At 41.6% G+C, this 20,399-nt stretch overlaps 1 protein-coding gene across 1 annotated transcript in view; it reads left to right on the top strand.

Annotated features, from left to right (window-relative positions):
• The first annotated feature begins 397 nt into the window (after positions 1-397).
• Positions 398-20,399, top strand: part of ADAM22 (ADAM metallopeptidase domain 22) — a 135,316-nt gene continuing 115,314 nt past the window's right edge. The window contains exons 1-3 of the mRNA XM_086467129.1: positions 398-455; positions 643-788; positions 17,563-17,639. Coding sequence (XP_086323255.1) covers positions 398-455; positions 643-788; positions 17,563-17,639 — 281 coding nt within the window. The remainder of the gene's footprint in view (positions 456-642; positions 789-17,562; positions 17,640-20,399) is intronic.

The following is a 20,399-nucleotide window of genomic DNA, read 5'->3' as shown; positions in this document are numbered from 1 at the left end:
TCCGGTGCCTCCCGCGGAGCTCCGCCCGCTCCCGGCCCGGCAGCGGCCGCCGATTTTGCGGCGAGGGTTCCCCGAGCCCCGGGGCGGTGCGGCACTGGGGCGGTTGCAGGCGCTCTGCGACTCACCCCCCCGGCTCCGGGGCTTCCCCTCCGCTCTCGCCCCGGTCCCTCACGCCCTGGCGAACGACTACATTTCCCAGCGCTTCCCTCTTCCAAGCGGGCTCTGCGGGGAGCCTCGCCAGCGCTCGCCACCTCCTTCCCTCGCAGGGGGCTCAGCGCGGCGGCGGGGCGGAGCTCGGCAGCCGCGGGCCCGCAGTCTTCCCCGCCCCGTGCAGGCGCGGAGCCGGCGGCGGAAGCCGGTGCGGCACACGGCGGCGAGCGGGGCGGCGGGCAGCGCCATGCGGGCTGCCGCCTGCCTCCTCTCCCTGGCGCTCTGCGCCCTGCCCGCTGCTCCAGGTGAGCGGCGGCCGCGGGGCAGCGCCGCCGCACTTGGGGCGGGGGCTGCGGGAGGGAGGGAAGGAGGGAGGGAGGGAGGGAGGGGGTGGGTGGGGGTGCCGCACCGGGGGCCGCTGCAGAGTCCCGTGGAAACGGAGCCCGCAAGGCGGGGGCGCGGACGGCTGACGGGTGCCTCTCCCCTGCCCAGGAGGCGCCGAGCCGGCGGGGCGGCGGGGCGAGAGCCGCTTCGCGGAGCGGGAGAGCATCCGGCCCCTGCGGCTCGTCTCCGGCAGCGGCGGGGCGCGGCGGCCGGCGCTGAGCACGCGGGTGCGGAGCGACGCGGCGGGGACACAGGTAGGCGCGGGGGGGCGGGGAGAGGGGGGAGTGGGGAGCCGGAGGGAGCGGCGGGCGGCCCCAGCACCGGCCGCCGCGGCCTGACAGCCGCAGAGGGTGAGAGCGGGGCTCTCTCCCCAAGCGCAGTGGAGGCGGCTTGTTCTCCGGGAGGACGCGGGGGAACACCGGTCCTGCTACCGCAGCGCCCAGGCTGGTTAAAATGGTCTCCGTGCCCGTGAATCCCTGCCCCAGAGGTCAGCGGGGGCTCCGGGCGGCTACCGGGGACGCCGCGGGACAGTTGCGGCGCCCCTGCGGGAGCGGGAGAGGGTCCGGGGCCGCGGGAGCGGGAGAGGGTCCGGGGCCGCGGCAGCTCCGCGTCGGCTCCCGGCTGAAGAGCGGGTTTATGCCGAGGGGCGCCGGGCGTGCGTTTAAAAATAGAAACTGGGCGTCGGGCGGGAACTGCTTGGGATACAGCGCTGAACTGACGTTGCCGTATAGCTGGGAGGGTACTTACCCGGACTGGGGTATGTGTTCAGATTTCTGTGGTGCGAGCGTCGATCCTGATAGCTTTTAAGAGCTACCCCAATTTGTATTAAAATACAACGATTTTAGTCTTGATCACTAAGCGTCATATTTGAGGTGGTCCATTGCTACAGTCTATGCTATTGTAGGCGAAGACTGTAAAAAACTGTGCATTTGAGGTAACTGCTGACATCCCACATGAGTTGCAGGCCTCTCTTTCATCCTTTTCCAATTGACTGCTATCCATTTAAGAAATGAAATAGCTGAAAAAAATAGTCTCAGATTTCCTTTTTATAATCCATAAAGTAGAAGCACTAGCAGTGTGCATTCTTTTTCTCTAGTTAAATAACAAACGTACTCTTCACAGCATATTTATTTGCCTCTAAATGTGACTTAGTAAAGATTCTTAAGATGTGAAGGCCACATTTACAGTACAATAAAATGGGATTCTAAAAGTTCTAAAATAGGTGCTTTGCTCAAAAAAAAAATCCTCTCAACACTTTGAGATTCTTTGAAGACCCTTGGACACTCACAAGTTCAAACACTTTGTGACCTGTCTGTTCAGAAAATAGTAACAGTTGCATTTGGATCTAGTATTGGGGTTCAAATACTGGTCTTACAGAACAAACAATTAATGGGTTTTGTTTTTCTGAATGTCTCCAATTTTATTCACCAAATCTTATGCTCATAAAAATTTTTCAAGTCATCCTCACTTAGTTCTTAGTATTAACATTACTCCATCCAGAAAAGAAGTTACACTAGTGGGTTAAAAAGGGTTAAAATACATTTATTTCTCAACAGTCTCCATGCTAGACTGAACTTGCATGTGTACAGCTCTGCCTGTAACAACAGCTTTTTCTCCTGATCAAGAAGTTTCCCTCTGCTGCTTCAAATATCCACAGCAGTTCCTGTGGTATCCCATGGTTGTTACCCAGTGAAGGGTGCAGTAGCTGGCAGTGACTGGGAGGAAGGTGTTATGGAGGGAACCCAGGGCATGGGTACATCCTGATGGCAGGATATGGCATCCCTTGCCCCGAGATCTGAGTTGGTTCAGCAGCAGTGGACTGACAGTGTGACTGCTGCCTTTGTTTAACCGAGGTTCTGTAGAAGCTGTGTTTAGGAAGGTGGTTTTGCAGTAGTTGTGTTAACTTTTGCAGTTGAGTAAGTTAATATCCTGACTCCAGCATCCCAGAAAAGCTCAACACCCTTATCTCTGCCAGAATGCTTATCAAAGTTACGTTCTGAGTTAACTTCTGTGGTTGCTTTGGAGTGGCTGGTAAAAGTCACCTGAAATATAAAGATGAGGAATCTGCTCACACGTGAAGAGGCACCCATGCCTGCTCTGAAAAGTCCCAAGATCAGTGGCATATAAAGGGTAGGGGAACCAGAGGTGTCCTCTCCCTCAATAAAAATTTCATTATGTATTGGGTTTTTTTTTTTAATGATTAAATATACTCTGACTCTCTCCGTGCTCTATTCTATCCATTGTTAGTAGTCTTTGGACAGCCGTGTATCAGGGTTAGAAAAACTGGTCTTGAACAGAGACTTCAAACCAAAGCTAGTGGCCTTGTGGATTAGTTCAGGGAGGCTGCTTCTTGGAGGAGGTTGGAGCATTCAAGAAGAAGCTCTGATGGCTGAAGGACAAGCAGCCACGTCCAGAAAAGCAAAGATACCTGAATGGGATGGTGCAGTGAGAGGACTAGACAACGAGGCGGTAGCTGTTGAATTAGTGTCAAACAATGTAATTGTGTTTTGAATTGGATAAAGATAAAAGGAGAGAGAGAGAGAGATATAAGCTGGAGAGAAGGAAGTCACATTAAATCGGATCAGATTCCTTTAATTCCTGGATGAAAGCTTTAGCTGCAGCAAGGGCAGAAGTTGTACAAGAGGAATGCAAGGCTGAGTTTGGAATTGCACAAAGGAAAATGAAGATGGTCGTTTGGGGAGAGCAGAAGCAAAGTGTGGCCTGCAGATCAGGAGTTTCAGAACAGGCTTATGATGGAGTTGAGCCAGAGGGGTGTAATATGAGAAAAGGAGGTGAGGGAAGGGAGTTGAAGGCAGAAGTGACAGGGAAGTGATGGTGGGCAGATTTCTAAAGATTGATGTTTGTTTTCAGCATTTGTGGAGGGTTTTCTCTGACAATCTCCTTTGGTTTGTTTGTTTGTTTTGGGTTTTTTGGGCCATTGCCATAACTATTTAGTGACTTCTCTACATGCATGCTTTGCTATTCAGTAGTAGAGGAAACAGTCCACGCACTCATCTCAGTAACCCAGAATGTAATTGCTTAAGAAAAAAAATCAAGGTGCTCACAGTTGTAGTTGTCCAAGACTGCTGGAATTCAGAGCCCAGCACAAGGCAAATGTTGTAGGCTGTAACATATTTGTGTTGATAATGTTTTAATGTACAGTATATAGTGGGCATTAGAGAATTCATGTGACTTGGGGTTTCTGCTTTTAGTTCTGTTGTGGAATAGTCACTACCAGTATCTGTGATGTTCCTGTATTTCAATTCTCTGTTCCCCGAGGGGAGCCTATTAGCAACTGCACAGCACTTAATCTAAAGAGTAATCAAGATAAGATATATCTGAGAATAAGCTAATATTAATTTTATCATTAATGCAGTCCAGGACCTTAGCAATGGACACTTAATTTACTGTTGAGTTAATAAGCCTACTGGAAGATGAACGTCCTCTATGGGAGGGGCATTCAGTGAAGGCTAAGCTAAGATTTTTGTGTTTAAAAGAAAGAAAGTTCCTACTGTGGACATTTATAAGGAACCTTTTAACTCTGTGCCTTGAGCCATGTTCTGGTATTATAAAAAACACATGGGAAGTCACAAGTTTCTTAATACTTTTGGTTAGTCAATGCTGTTCAGGCATATTCTTTGTTAAACTGTGGGAATGTGTAAGCGTTCCTCCCGTCTGCCTGCATTTGTTCTTTCACCTGGGAAGGAGAGAAAAGCAAAGCATGAAGGATGCCTTTACAAACTTCAAGTTTGTACTCTGTCAGTGCCTGATTTGGAGGACCTTTTTCTTAATAATTTTCAGTGGATCCAGTGTTCTGGTTGTGAAGATGGGATTAGTTTTCCAGCTGGAGGTCAGAATACCAGACCTCTACATGTCTTCACCCAACAGATGCTTTCCTCAACCCTAAGTGTGACTTAATAGTGATCCTGCTCTCAGCTAGAGGCTGCAGCTCAGTGCCAGCACAGAAGGGTCCCAGTTCTCCTTGAGGCCAGCACTTTGTGGCCATGCTAATAGGTCTGCACACACAATCTGAGGGATAGCATTGTTGTTGTAGCTTTCATTGTGTTATCCCTTTTTGATATATCTAGGTGTTGATATGGACATTTGGGGAGATGTGCTGTGATTTTCAGTGAGAGCAAGGTCCTGACTTGATGATCTTCTATGGACATAGATTCACTCATCTCTGCTGGCTGTGCAGAAGATTCATAGAGAAACAGCAACTTCTGCTTCTGAACCTGTTTTTCACTTGCTCGTTGCTGGTTGTCATGAAGGTATGCTGGATTCCTTCTGAGGGAGTAAAAGGGCTGACCTGGTTGTAGGAAGCCTGGTGTGAAGGGGCTCCAGGATTGGACTGTGTCTGGAGATAGAGGTACATGTTGTTTGTAGTCCAGAGTGACTCAGTAGTTTTCAGCAAAGTATTTATTTGTCTTCCACAGTCTGCATTTGTGACCATAGGGTATAATTCCATATGTCAATTTGGAAGCATGCCTTACAGATTTCTTAAATAACTTCTTATTGCTAATAACCAATTGCAGAGAGGCTCTGCTCTGTCATGCTGAGCTCACAGAGCTTACACTTGGAGTTGAAATCTTCGTTAGTTATTCAGGACCTGCTTAGTATTTGTTATTGGATTCTCTGACTTCCTGGCCTCTCGCTGTAGTCTTCGAACAGGATATCCCTATTCTTTGCAGGTGCTTCCAAAAGTGCTGACTTAATTTAAAATGTTCTCGCTTTCTGTTCTGATGCTGTCAACTTCTGTTGGTATTATAAGGTCCTGTGTTGGGTAGCTTAAACAATTAGTAATTTTTTTGGTTTAAAAATGAATCTTGACTGTTGAGGGGTTTATAAAACAGCTCTAGGTTTTGAGACTGATGGGTGATGACTGCTGGAAAGAGAAGTGTAATGAGAAACAGCCTAATTTTAAAAATTCTTTCCTACCTGCTTAATCAAATGGCTGCTGTCTTTTGGAGGAACTTGAGCACAAATTTTGATAAACGAATCACAAAACCAAAGGGAGAGGAGGCTAAACTGGGACTGAGGCTGTAGTGAGCAAAAAGAACATGCATTTGGTGTACTGCCAGATTTGGTTTTCTTCCTGTCTTGTTGCCTAGTCCTCTTTCCTTAATGTTAATAAGGCATTTGACAATGTGTGTGTGAGACTTTACAATATGTTCGATATATGGAGTTCTGTGTGTGCTACTTTACTGTATGTTTGATGTATTCAGTTGTGCAATATTCATGTAAGGAGAAGATACTTCACCAGGCTTGCAAGGTTCTGTTTCATAAATATGTGAAGGACAGTTAAAATACCAATACTCTTGATGCAGGTCCTGCCTTCCTGAAGAGCAAAAAAAGTGCTGGAAGCCAAAGTTTGCTATAGATTGCTGCATGCTGCAAGGGCATTGAGAGTGCCCTTTGATTTCTGTTTTAGGAGGGACTTTCAAATACACCTTTTTATAAAAAATACATATATTCATAGTGTCTTTTGGTATTTTACAGGCAAAGAATGTTTCAAATTTCTGATTTATCCTTCTTTGCAAGCTCATTTCAGGAAAGACTTTCCCTACTTGGTAATGAGATTTGTTGTGATGGTAAATGCATGTGTCAAAAATCATCAAGCAAAAAACCTCTGGTAGCTGCTGCTTCAGAATTCATGTTGCAGAAATACCATATGAGGACTCAGATTTTGAGGGGTGATTAGAAGACATAAGTATTTTGGAAAATCCTGGTCTGGGTAAAAGGGCTGCATGGGAAATGTTTGTTTTGTGATGGCTTCTCTTGCTTGTGCCATAGCAGAGCTGAAAAGAGAGATATTCCAAAAGCTATGGCTTAATCTCATCAAACAGGCTTATATACAGTCATAAAGGATCTTAAAGGCTCAGATGTAACAATCCTTACAGAAAGTATTTTTCCCAGCAGTTGCTTATTGCTGTGATCGATGTAGTAACTGCAAAGTCTGATAGAGAAGTCCTTTCCGGCTCTGGTAATCAATGTATCTCTAATCACTTCTGATGTGTGTTGGTGCCCCTAAGTGCAGGATAAAACTAAATATTCTTTCTGCTGGTATTTCACTGAGGATACCTGTTTTGGGACCCCTGTTGTGGCTAATGATCTGCTGTAACGCATTCGTGAGGCAGAAGTGTGTTGTGTTCCAAGTAGCGCCACGATAAATTTTGCTGAGATTTACCCAAATTGTGGAGGAACTACATATGAAGTTAACATTCACTCCAAAGTGTTTGCCACAAGAGTGTTATGGATATATGCATTACACTGTCATGGCAGATCTGGTATTATATTACTCTTGTGGTACTCCAGGTCCCTTTTGTAGCCTTCTCAATAATTATACCAGCCTTTAAGTGACTCAAGACTAACAACTTTTCTTAGGGCTCCCCTTGTTAAAACATTATTGCAGTTATCCTGTCAAACAGGTCAATCGAACTGTGTAAAACCGTCAAAAGCCTGATAAGATTCAACTCTCAAAATTGTGTGTCCTTCTGGCTAGCGCTGTCTCAGTGCTTTTCCCTTGCATCAGCTCTGCTGAGGCTTGTGGTCCTTCCACTTACTGCAGCTGCCTCTCACCAGGATTCTCTCCCTTGAGAGGATGGGGATCCTTGTCTTCAGCTCCCATGGGTGTGAGCCGAAGCTGCTTCGCCTCCATGGTAGACTGCCCTTCTGCTGCAGGGAAAGTAGCTCACTGGGCTCTTGTCAAATGATTTGGTTGCCAGCCCAGGCCCATGTCTATTTGCTGAGTCTGGGTAACTATGGTTGTGGAGGGTGAAGTCCAGTACTTCAGAGGATCAAGCCCAGTGCTCTTGGACACAGGATTGTGGTGTCTGCCTACAGAATATCTCTTTCTTTTTCATCTACTGATAGGGTTCAGGTTTTTGATCCCCAAGTAATCTTTCTGCAGTATTGTATTTTCTAGAAACAATGTAATTGTTGGCTTCTTGCATATTAAACCAAAACTGCCACATTTAACCTCTCCAAAAATCACTGTGACTCCCATCCTGTCTCCCTTCTCTCTAGTTTTGACTTCTTTATTTTAAACTGTGTCAAATTTGCTATGTTTGTGTTTGGAAAACTTTCAGACAAGAAAGCCTTCTGAGCCATTCTAGTCATCCTCTTCCCTTTTGCTTGCCAGTGGCTCCCTGGGCAGCGTATGGATCTGCTCTTCTTAGGAGATGTCTTTTGGAGTATGTAAAGGATCAGAGAGGCCTGTCAGATGAAGTTTTGCCCTTCATAGCCACAGATGCTCCCTGATATTACTCCTCTGAAGCCATTGCAATGTTTGCATTAATCTGAGGAGGAGAAATCATTGCTGCAGGGATGAACTGTGCAGCAGCAGCTGTGCTGAGCCACAGCCTATCGTGGAACCACGTCTGTCTCCTCAGATGGAGGCATGTTCAGTGAGGAGGACAGCTTTGTGCACAGATTACTTTTGTGCAAGCTTTTTAATACTTTAGTGGGATGACTGTGTGAGGGAAGGCTTATGTTTTTTTCCCGGAAACTTCATTTTGTGAGCATTGAGCAGCAAAGGTGGCTGAAGAGCTTCGTGGGAGTGCTGAGCACACAGACAGGAAGGGTTCTGCCAGGCTGTGGTGTGCATTTCCATGATGCGGGCTGGCTGGTTGGGTAAGTTCAAGTGGAAATGTAGTGTCACTTGAAATTAAAGACATGGTTATGCAGAAGTCAAAGAAAGTGCCAAATGATGTAGAGCTGTTTTAACTGTTGGGGTACTAGGAATCCAACTTGAAAATTGAGTTCAGTTAAAGAAAGTTAAGAAGCGTTTCATTGCTGCTAGGTGTTTGCTGTCAGACTGAAATTTGGCGATTCCTCTGGTTTGACCAGCTCTGATTTGTCTAGCTATACCAAATTCACCCTACAATTTCTCTCTCTTTTTTTTTTTTAATTAAACGAATGTAACCAGACCAGAAACTGTAGCAAGTGACCATGCTTTAGAAAAAGTATATTCCAGAATGTAATATTAATACAAGGTTTAGAAAAAGTTTGTGTGGGTAAATGCCTCTTAATGGTGCCTTGATTCTGAATATGTGATGTACGTGAGTGTGGAGGCTACAGCCCTGACTTACAGCTGAGAAGTTGCCCAGAATAATAGCAGGAACACGGTCTGTTCCAGAAATGTCTCCTTAGAGTATTTCAGCTTCTGAAATTCTGTGGGAATGAAAAAAATCCATCAGCTGTTTCAGAAAATATATACAGTGCAAATGTTGATTCGTTTTGATCTCCTAGGCTGTATCAAGAGGAAAAGAACTGTGCTTTTCTCACACTTTGCAGCTTTAAACAGGACCTTGATAGTTGAATGTAGAGGGTGAGTCGTATTTAAAAAGTATTATCTGTGGAGTTGACTGAGCAATGTACTGGCATGCCTGAGAGTCTGAGTTTTGTCAAGCTCTTAGCCTGTGGTGCTGACAAATGTTAGTGAACTTTCTGCTGTTGCCCAAGAACCATTCATGGGAAAAGTTAGCAATGTTGGTAGGCTCTAGGTGTCAAAAAATCTTGTTATTGTTTGTTACTTCCAAGAATCTAGGGAAGAGCTAATCTTTTAGTCAGCTTTCCTCTGTATACAAACTAAATGTAAGACTAGTTGAAAATATTTGGAGTATGTCATTGTGTTGCTGAAAAATGTTTTGTTAACTGACGATTGCTGTATAAAGGAGCGAAGTTACTGTGCACTATATTATGTTTGAAGGCTTTATTTGTAACACGGGGGTGGTGTTAATGGAGGGTTTTTGCAGATTCCTCTGGTAGTGGAACTCTGTTCCTTCATTTCTGAAGCCTACAAGAGATGCTGAAAAGGCGGCCTGCCTCTAAACATTATTGATTCCTTTCAGAGCTTGGAAAACATGCAGCTAAAAATGACCTCAAGGTGCCATCTGCTTCGGTGAGGGAAATGCCTTCACTCCTCTCGACTGTTAGATCTGTCTAGCTTTCCTTCTTGCCAAAATGGTGTCCTTGAGACAATACTCCTTTCTACAGCTGAAAGACACAGTGATCCAGATGGGTTCATCTTCAAGTGCTGCCTACGGCGTGTGCGCTGCTGCCCTTGTTTTGCGTTCTCTTCCACCACAGATGTGTTGCCCATCGGTTGTTTGTCTCTCATGCCACATCTGCGTGCGAGTAGCAGATCATTTGGGTTCTGCTCACTCAAAAGTGGGAGGCGGGTATTTCATCGAAGAGAGTTTGGCCTTTTTTTGGGTCCAGTCCTTCTGGCCTCATGCTTCTTCACAAGGAAGTAGGTTCACTGTCTGGTGACACAGTCAAGTCCTGTAGTGTCTAGTGAGATAGGTGGAACACGTTGCCCTGTCACTGTTGTATCTAGCACTGCTCTTTGTGTTATAGCTGACCCTCTGTAACCTACAGTCGCTGTGGGGGGCAATGGAAACTGTGATGTCCATGTGTTACAGGGTGAGTCTCTATTTGCTCTGCTCCCTGTCTTGGTTTTAGAAGTGTCATCAAAGTTTTTGTATGAATTATGGCAAGAAAGCATTCTGAACTTTACAAGTTTTCATTCGTGACTTCCCTTGGTTTCCTATTTGTAACCCAGTACTTCATTAATACCCATATAATAACCTATTTTATGATACTTTTCCTAGCCATTAGTCTTTGATGAAGAACCCTTTCAAATGCATTTTAAAAACATGAGGTTGAGCAGTAACCAATTTTTCTGATTTTGCCTAAATAGTGGTATATTTAAGAACTGTTGCACATTAGTTAAATGTGACCTTTTATACGTGAATCTTTGCTCCTTCCCTTTCCTACAAAAAACAAAAGAAAGTGTATGGCTTCCCGAAAGTTCTTGCAGTTTGGCCTTTCACTGTGATATGAAGACTTTCACAACAACAGAAGTTACAGCAGCTAGTCTCATAGGAAATAAAAAGTTACAACTAAAATTTTCTTAAAATCAAATTATCGTCATTTCCTAGACATAAAAGCGCAGTGAGTGTAAGATCTGGTACCACGGGGTTTTCTGGTGCTGGAAACAAGTGTTAGATTGCCTCTTGGGAAGCAGCATCTTGCCCATTCAGTTACTTAAATTTGTCCTTTTAGATTTGTGAGATCAAATGGTAGTTCATGCTAAATTTGCTAGTGGTGACAGCCTGGTAGTTTTCCTGTCTTCATTGCTCCATCATTTAACCTTGGGTGAATTTTTGAGAAAGATGAAGTGCAGGCGAGGAAGGAGAGCAAGAGGTTTTCAGGGGAAAAGAAGAATTATTTTTTCTTAGCCAGTTTGTTGTGCCCGTTCAAAGATGCTCATGGTTTTGGAGTGCAGGTGGAGGTCCAGGGTGAGATGTGTGAGCAGATACAGCAGAGCCCATCAGAGCTCAGTGTCACAGCTCTGCACGACCTCTGAAGGAACACTGCTTCTTCCTGGGTGTTGGATCTGCAGTAGTGACACCTGCAGAATACACAGCATCGGTTTGTGCTCAGAACTGCTTTTTCCTGGTGCTGGTGCCCTCAGCCATGTTTTTGGGGACCTCTTCTACTTTACTGTATTGAGTAAATTCAAACAGCCTCTGATTTCAAACCCCAAAATGAATAATAAAAAAGATTTTTTTTTTTAATTATTGGGAAGTAACTCTAAAATGCCAATAATTATTCAAATAGTCCTTGCTTCTGACTCTGATTTCATTGATACTATGAAGTTTATGCAGAGAAAAGCTATTTTAGGTCATGTTTATGACTTTGTCAAGATCCTCATTTGCTGGGAGCTGGTGAAACCCCACCAAAGTGAACTGGGCCATGGCACCATGCTCCAGCCGATAGTGTTTAACACTCCCTCTGCCCCTCCCTCATTTGCCATGGACAACAGATCTGTGATCCAGGATTCAAAACTGAACACGGACGTCTTAAAGTCTTTTCTTATTTCTAGCTTTTCCTTAGCATAAATGACTTATTTACTAAATGTACCCCAAAGAGGCAGCTATAAGAGCCTTTTCATCAAACCATGATTCAATTCTGTGTTTTTTTTTCATTAAATAACTACCCCCCCCCAAAAAAAAACAAAACCCAACCCCCGCACCCCCATAGATATTAAGATTGATGTAATGGATAAAAAGAGAGATCTTACATGAAGAATGACAAATAATAATGATTAATATAGTAAATAAGTGTCTATAAATATTTTGAGAATACCAAGGAAAGTAAAAAAGTGATTTTTCAATTCTTTAACATGCTGTGATCTGTGAATCCAGTTCAGTGACACTGAACTTTTGATTAAAGTTAGATATTTTTTCAAATGGCAGTAGAGAGAGCCTGAGGAGATCGAGCTGCATTCATATTTTGTTGTGTCTTTGTAAAAAAAGATTCCCTAGCTTGGAGACATTTATTTTTATTGTTAGACCTAGGCTTATTTCTGAATTTTGTCTCTGAGCAAAGTGTGTTGCTTTTTTTTTTTTTTTTTTTCTTCCCAGTACAAGTTGGAAAGTAAGTTTTTGAACAAATTTCTTATTTTACATACAGCAACAACATACTGCATAACTCTGGATATATTACAATTCAACTGAAGCTGGGAATTGTCGTCTTATAATGTGTGCATGTGCTAGTTAGCACTGTATTCCTTTACTGTAACGTAAATCTAAGTGTAATGATTATTTTCAAAACCACAGTCAAAAATCTTTTTAGGTAAATCTGTATAAAATGTTTAGTATATTTTTAATTTAATTTTATCTTGTGTTTATTTTCATTTCCCATGGACCTTCCTGTGTCCTTACTGAACTTAAGAAACAGTCATTTCATACACACTTAAAGGATTGGTAACAACCTGAGGTTTCTATTCTCCTATTAAATAGGGGGTGGGGAAATTAAATTAATATCTAAGGAGTCTATTGTTTTGTAAATGTGATTGACTCCCAGAATGTCTGCTGTAAAACCTCGTTGTTCTTACAAGCTCTGAAGCATAGCTTTTAAGTTCTCTCTTGCTATGACATTCTGTATTGTTTTCTCTTGACTCTCTTGATGGTTTTCTTTTGAGTCTACAAATTTGATCAGAATCTTAATTTAGAAACTACATTACTATAAATAGTAGTAAATATAAAATTCTTTACATCAAAGGGCAAGCATATAAATAGGATTTTGTCTTTTTTTTTTTTTTTTTAAAAAAAAGACATTCTTCTATTTTGATAGAAGTCTTTGTTATCTCTTCCAGGAAAACAAATTAAAAAGCATCTTAAGTGCTTTAGGAAAGGTGCTTCAGAAGTAAGAAACATGTATTATGAGGAATTGCATGTTATATCACAATATATTTTTAATTCTCTTTTTCCTTATTTCAATGAGGAAAAATATTGGTCATCATGTTATTATGCTGCTTTCAATGTCCAACTAATACACAATGTGAGGAACATTTTTAAAATCTTTCCTTTCAAAATTCCTGTCAGTTTGATTATTAAAGAAAACGCATTGCTTGTAAAGGTTTTGCAGGTGGATAAAATACTTGACCTATTTGAAATGAAAATCTTCCCAACGTGTTTCAGGTTACCTGCAGTACAGCCCCACTGGCTGCCCACCAATCTGCCATGCCGTACTTTGGTTGTAGTTTATGTACATAAATTCCCTTTGCAGGTGCTCATTCTTCAGGTCCCGTTTCTGGAGAAGCCCCAGCAGGGCTACTGTATCAGAAATCATAATTATTCTGTTGTGTTTGTTTGTAATTACAAATAATCATCCTTGGTACTGATTGCCCGTCTCCTCTGTTACTGTGGTGATCCCTGAGGCATGGAGCAGGTGGTTTAAAGTAATGGGAATTGCATCCCTCTTGGTTTGGCAGGAAGGTTTGCATATCACTTTTGTTTTTCTAGGATTCAAGCTTTTAATATTTGTTTTAGAGAAAGTATCTTCGTGCTTAGTGATTTGAAATAATCCTTTCCACTCCATTTACTTTTGATTCCTTTCAGATGTTCACGGAGATGCTTAAACTTTGCAATCTGTCAAAAGTTAGTGCTAGCATAGTTGCATTAGATGCATGGGATGCTTAGTATTTTCTGTAAGGGGGCTTGAAGGCTGGTACACTTTATGTGCCACTAGCAATTACATGTGAAAGTACTGCAGCTATTCACAGAGTTGTTACCGATATTTTCCTACTTCAGTTGCATGACATCAAAATTTCAGAACTTTTTGATTGTGTTGAAGGCGCACTGCTGCGCCCTTCCATTAAGCTGTTAGATTTTCCTTTCCTGGCTCTTGTTCATGTTCTGCATTGAGTGCATCTCTCCTGGTCTCGAAGAACTCCCCTTTTATGACTCAATTGTCAGCCGTCGATGTGTCACGCCTATGGTTGTTGAAAAAACCTCAAATTTTCTGAGAAAGTTCCTTGGTTTGGGAACTGAATGACATAATTGATTGTCTTGCTTCAGTGGTTTAGAGGAGCCTTTGCAGGTGTCTGTCTTGTTACTTCTGCTTGAATGAGGTGGTATAGATGGAATAGAAGTACTTCCTTCCTTTCTTTGGGCTCTTTTACTGACATATGGCTATGGCTATAAGCTTTCCTTGCAGCTGGCCATTTTACCATTCACTGAGCACGTGCTTAAAAATAATGTAGAGCCAAGATGTTTTAAAATCTATGTATTTATTTTGTGGTTCTTAACGAGATATTCGGTAGAATTGTTATCCTAAAAAAATGTACTGGCTGGCACTCTCAAAGTGCAGTTTTTGTTACGCTGAATGAGGTCTGCTGGCTGTCATTGAAAGGGGGAATCTGTCTTCTTCTTCAGTCTCTCTTGCATGTCCCCTCCAGCTTCTTTCCATCGCATCTACTCATGGTGTGACTATATGGTTTATTTGGATTGGCTTGTTTGTCCAACAGAAAACATATCTGCTCCAAGTAATGATTAATTTTCTGTTGCTGACCTGACTTTCTGGGTAGTCACACAAGCCGACAGGGGAGAGCAGATGGAAACAAGTGGCCAGGATGGACCAGAACTGTCCATTTTTGGCAGCAGCCCATGGTATGCAATGCTGCCACATACCAGGGTTGAAGGAAGGGCTGCAGTTTCTGGAAAGGGCTGAGTTTGCCTGGCTATCTTGGTATCTCAGTAAGTTTGAGATACACTTGATTGCACTTGAGCATAAATTTAATGGTGAGCTTCCTGGGTTTGCACCACTTGCCTCGGGGCGGGTACATCTGTGTAATATTTTTCATCTTAATTTATTAATCAGCATTTTCCCCCCTTAAATCCACATTAACAGCTTCTGTCAGAGAATAACTGTGGTCCAGGGTCACCTCAGAAATACATTAGCCTTGTAATTGTTTATCTTAGAGAGATGTCAGGGGAGGAAATTTCCCAGACCAAATCAATATGATGCAATACACCTAACAGTTAAAACCAAAACCAAACCAAAAAACCCTAGTCATTTTTGCTCTTACAGGGAATGAGGTGAATGTGTTTTAATGACAAAGGCTACATTCAGTACGTGTACATTTAGAAATTTAAGTTAGGCTTTTCATAGTCTTCCTTACTGATGAATTCTCTTTTGGTACCAGCACATGGTCATATAGAAGACTTGATTATACTGCATATGCAGAGCTAAATGATGGCATGTGTAGCTATGTTGTTAACAAACAGAAATAATCAAGTACTGTAGAATGTTTTTTGCATTTAATAATGTAACGATGAAAAGCAAACAGCTGGGCTGCCATTACTCCTTTGATCAGACAGTGGTGGCTGCGGTGCAGATACGTAGATGAAGTTTAGTTAAGGTCAGCAAACATGCTGCAGTGGAACAAGGGAATGACGAAACTAGCATTGGCCCCTTCTGCCTTACTTGGTTCTTGGCCTGTCACATCCTCTTTGTGAGCAGCAGCCTAAAAATTCACATCTAGCAAGAGAAGATAGAATTTTAAAATCATTCAAAGCAAACTCTGCTGCTTGAGAGTTGGAAAAAAAAGAAATGCAAATGCTAACATGATAATTTGTTGATGGTTGATTTTGCTGTATTTGTGGATATGCTAGCTGCTGCAGGCCAGAAGCAGCTAAGTGGTGGCCATTTGTGCCGTGGGTGGCCATCGTTGCCTTGCAGGTACCAGCTGGCTGTGTCATGGGTCATTTGGGGCAAGCTTGAATCCCTTAATTTCAAAAAGGAGTCAAAATGGGTGATGTGAGGAAATTGCTGCCTTTTTTTTTTTTTTTTTTTTTTTTAAGGCTTTTTTGGATAGAAAGTAGGGGTTTAATATTATATTAATATTATTGGTGGTAATTCATCACTGAAATTATTTACCCAGATAAGGTAAGCTACATGTTATATTCAGTTGGCTGGTCAGAGATTATATATTTATTCAAAAAAGAAGCCCTTTAATCATCCAGAAATCACAAGAACTGCTCAGTGAAGACTTGTGGCCTGTGTTACAAAGCAGGTTAGATGTAATGGGGATAGCTGAAAGGGTATCTGGCTCTGTGAGTTGAATCTGTTGAGGGGCCTTCTGAGAAGCTTTCCGGTTAGTACTGCATCGTTCTAAACAGTAATTTAAATATCTGGATGATTTCTCATCGTGCAATTTTGCATGCATGTTCACTGCAGTGACACAGCTAGGCTTTTTCATAAAGGGCACTCAGCCTGAGCATCCTCTAATAAGAGAAGCTGTCTTGACTTTTTTTAAAAGGAATCAACTGTTTGTAAATATGTATTCATGATGGTTGTTTTTTTTTTTTGTTTTGTGTTTCTGTTGTTGTTATTATTGTTTATTAATATTCCTGCTTATGTATGTAGATATAAAACCCATTCTGTTGTAGGGCAACTAAAAATGTAATAAACTAAAAGTCATGATTCCCTCAACTTCCCATTTCTTTGTTGCTGTTCTTTTCCAGGGAAACTGGTATTCTCAGCTCTTCTGGATTGAGTGCCTATTGAAAGCCTGCCAGTAGTTTTAGAGAGCGAATTTGATGATTCACATTATCCCATCCTGTTCTGTGTTTCCCAGAGTTTTCAATAAATCATTTGTTACAGTTGTACTATCCTGTATTGTGTTTATTGAGAAAAGTGTAGTTTAGAGTTGTAAGTGGTTCTTCAGCGTTTTTTCTTAGGTTCCTCTGTCTACATGCTTCAAATCTTAATGTGCAGATTTCAATGGAAAGAAAATAAGAACAAAGTGGAAACTGCTCCAAAATGTCTGAAAGTAGCTTTTCTTACTAATCAGTTAAATAACAAGGCTGTTCCATTTCTTGGGAGTTTTCAGGTCTAGAAACAACCGCTGCATTTCCATTGGACAGCTGAGTATTTTCTTCCACTACTACTAGAATAAATGTTCTATTTCTGGCAGATCATGAGTTGCAAAGTATTCTCATGTTTGTTCTCTATAGGACTGAATGAAAGCAATTAATTGAGGGAAAATACATGGCAAAGAGAGAGAGCAAGCAAGCAAGCAAGAGGTGGTTCTCTAGCACCCTTTTTTCTTTGGTTTTAGTGACTGCCCAGGGGGTTGGAGTTTTGGGAGCCTTTTGGAGAAGATGGGTTACAGGGTGGTGAGTCAGAGCTTTACGAAAAATGCAACTAATCAGATTTTAGTCCATTGCTATCACCTCACTATATGGGCTTAAAGGAGAATCTGTCTGAATGAAGTTTCTTTCAGGTGGTGTGGGTGAGATTTGTGAGTGTATCCCTGTCTGACCAAACCAGTAATAGCTCTTCTTCACCAGTCTGTCTCCAGAGTCAGGTTAAGGAACAAGTAACGTATTAGCCAGGGAAAGTCTTCCACGTCCCTTTGCTCAGGGTTTTGCCCAGCATGGAAGTTCAAGGAGAAGAGCTGTTTCCTATGGTGTGGATGGGTTAATAGGGAGGTTTCTAAGGCAGAGTCTCCCAGTCATAGGTTGTGTGTTGGGAATTCTTGAGTAAGCCTTGTAGATTCAGAAAACAAATCTTTTATTTGTTATCACACACTGCTTTGTCCGTTTCAATGCGATTTTATTTGGTTAATGGCATATTGTTATTTAGTAAGTATATTTACTTTCTGCATTCACAAACCTGTATGATACGTTTTGTTGTGGCTGAATACTAATTCCAGTCTTTTCAATATTGCAGTCTACTCACATTGCTCGAGCCAGCTTTCAGGTTGATGCTTTTGGATCATCCTTCATCCTAGATGTGACACTAAACCAGTAAGTAACGACTGTTTCTTACTCAACATTTGTTCAAGACCTGGTGCCAGTGAAATGTCATTTTTCAATTAAGGTTTTAGAGGCTGTATTATAGCACAAATGCTGTTTCCAGGTATTGAGTTCATCTGCAGTAGTATCTTTCAAGTGCTTTTGTTATTTTCTCAAGTACCATTGTAGGCTTTAATATTCCCATTGTCACTACTTAGTAGCTATTGCAGTGTAACTAACGTTTGAGTGTTACAACTTCATTTGCCATGTCTCAGTTTACCGTAAAGGCAAATTACTATACTCATGCGGAGCCTCCCTGGTTATTAAAAGATGGAGTTGCTGAAAATTGGTATCTCTTAGCATTTTAATAACCAAGTGTAAAGCAATTGCACTACAGCTAATCCCCAGAAAAAGAATGAGATGGATAGTTGGGAATGAAGTTTCTCTGGATGCGTTTACAGTCTTTTGGGAACAGAGAAGCATTATAAGGCAGTAGCACACTGTGAACTTCAGTCTACGAGGAAAGATTGAACAAAAGTAAACTTGAAGTGAAATCTGGTATGTGGCTTTCAATAATGAGTTTTTGAAGTAGCCTTTTAACACAGCTATTTTGAGATAGGAGTGGCTATGCTTTTCTGCTCTGAAGTGAGAAGAGAGTAAATAATACAGTAAATAGGGATGCTTTTTTAAGTAATTCGTCTCCTAATACTGGAACACAGTGTTACGTGCTCTGGTGTAAGAGTTTGTGCTCAATTGCTACAAGTTTCTCTGCTGTAAAGATGAACTGTTCAGATTGCAATGGGAGCCACCCAAATTTCGTTTTTCTCACTTGTAAACACATTTGAAACAGTGGCAATTTCTTTATGTGCACTGACAAGAGTTAAAAACCATGTGTGAATCCTTGCTGGTAACGAGTGGCAGAGGCACTGTGCTGCTGGAAGGAGAAGGGAAGAGACTGGTTTAGAAGTATTGTTTTATAACAAATTCATTTTAAGAGAATTCTAGAGGAAGAATTTCCTGCTGAAAAGCACTAATTCCGCAACATTGAAGTGTTTGTTGGAAATAGCAGTTTTGTATACAGATTTATACCTTACTGAGAGTAGGTTGCAGAAACCTGTTTTTATTTTGGGTGGCAGATTAATGGTGTGGTCACAGTTTCTGAAAGGTGAGGATTTACCTTGTGGTATGAATTTCAGGTCATCTTAATAAAAGTAAATGCTTTTACTAATGATATGTGAAAAAGCAAGTTAAGGATGTGATTTTTATGAATGCCAACAGTTCTCTGATTTTTTTTTTGTTTGTTTATGCACATGTACATATGCAGATAAACCCACAGAAACACATACATTGAAAATTTGATTTGAGCTGGATCCTATTTTTGTGTCATTCTTTTGTTGTCTTTAATGATATTAGACCAGTTTTTGTATGAATAAGACTGTCAAAATATGTCCTTATTGTTCTTCAGAGTGTCAGAATCCAACTTAAAGATGAACTTTTCCTAAGGAGCTATACTTTTTATAATGTGAAAAATGTTCTGTCAAAAATTGCGCAAAACGAAAACAAGAAGGCTGCAAAGAAATTAAGATGTTTGGCTTCTATCATGATATTTAAATCAACATTTAAACTGATTCTGAAACAGCATTTGCAGATCATTGAATAAAGAGAGGGCCAAGTAAACTGGAGCAACATTAAAATGTATTCGTAATTATTATTTCTGTGAACAAGTATGTTTTATTTGGACAGCTGTACGTATTTTTCTTCTCTTGCAGTTCTTACTTTCCATACTATGTTCTGTATGTGTTTTCCAAGGGTCCTGAGAGAAAAGCAGTGGTTTGTGGGGTGGGTTTTTTTTGATTCTGTTTTTGGTGGTTTTTTTTTGTTTGTTTGTTTTGTTTTGTTTTTTTTTGTTGTTTTTTTAGGTTTTTTTTTAGGAATGGGTTGCAGATTTGGCCCACGGTAGCCTTCTAGTTGAAAAGTTGTTGAATGCTTGAAAGGAGCAAGGTTCAAGATTTTAGTTTTCCTCTGGAAAAAATATCAACTTAGTATTTATAACTGAACCTCTGCTAGTATCAAAACCATGCTGAAGCAAGCCTCTGTGGTAAAATTAACTTCTATGTGTAATATACATTTGAGGAATCTTAAAGGAAGTATGGCGGACAGAAAGGGGGAAAAATAATTTAAAATACATAGACTGTCAGAAAGGAGAAACTCTCCCTGACTTTGTCAGTCTCCTTTCTTGCAGTCTCCCTGTTGTTTAAAGGTTGGTGTGTGTGGCTCGTACGTCTGAGCATCATCTCTAGTTTCAATGGCAGTGATGGACAGTCACAGAGAAAGCGTTAACTCTTCTGTATGGTTCACCAATTTATGGAGGAAAAAAAATGTCAAAGTTAAAGTTATGGTAGCAGACAGACATGTTTAAAAAAAACAGAATGAAAAATATACTCCTGCTCTCTAATGTCTGTCTGCAAATAGATTTTCTTTGTTTGCTGTTTTCTTTGTGATCATTATTGTCTCTATCCTCTCCAAATCTATCTATTTATCTGACAAGCAGCACCTCTGTTTCCTCTGCACATTTGCCTGTGCTTTGTTATACGTCTGCCTGTTATGTACCCATTCGTATTTTGTATTCTGTTGTGTTTGTGGATTTTCCATGTCTATACTTACTCAGCTCTCTTCAGAGTCACACGTTTCTTTCTCTTCTTTTTCTGTCAGGAATAATTGTCCACTCTGCCATCATCATAGACACCACAAATCTTTCTTGTTTTTCTTGCA

This window comes from Leptosomus discolor, chromosome 6, assembly GCF_034619465.1.
Source record: "Leptosomus discolor isolate bLepDis1 chromosome 6, bLepDis1.hap2, whole genome shotgun sequence".
Classification (NCBI taxonomy): domain Eukaryota; kingdom Metazoa; phylum Chordata; class Aves; order Leptosomiformes; family Leptosomidae; genus Leptosomus; species Leptosomus discolor.
The sequence above is the reverse complement of the archived record's forward strand: the minus strand, read 5'-3'. Positions and strand labels throughout refer to the sequence as shown.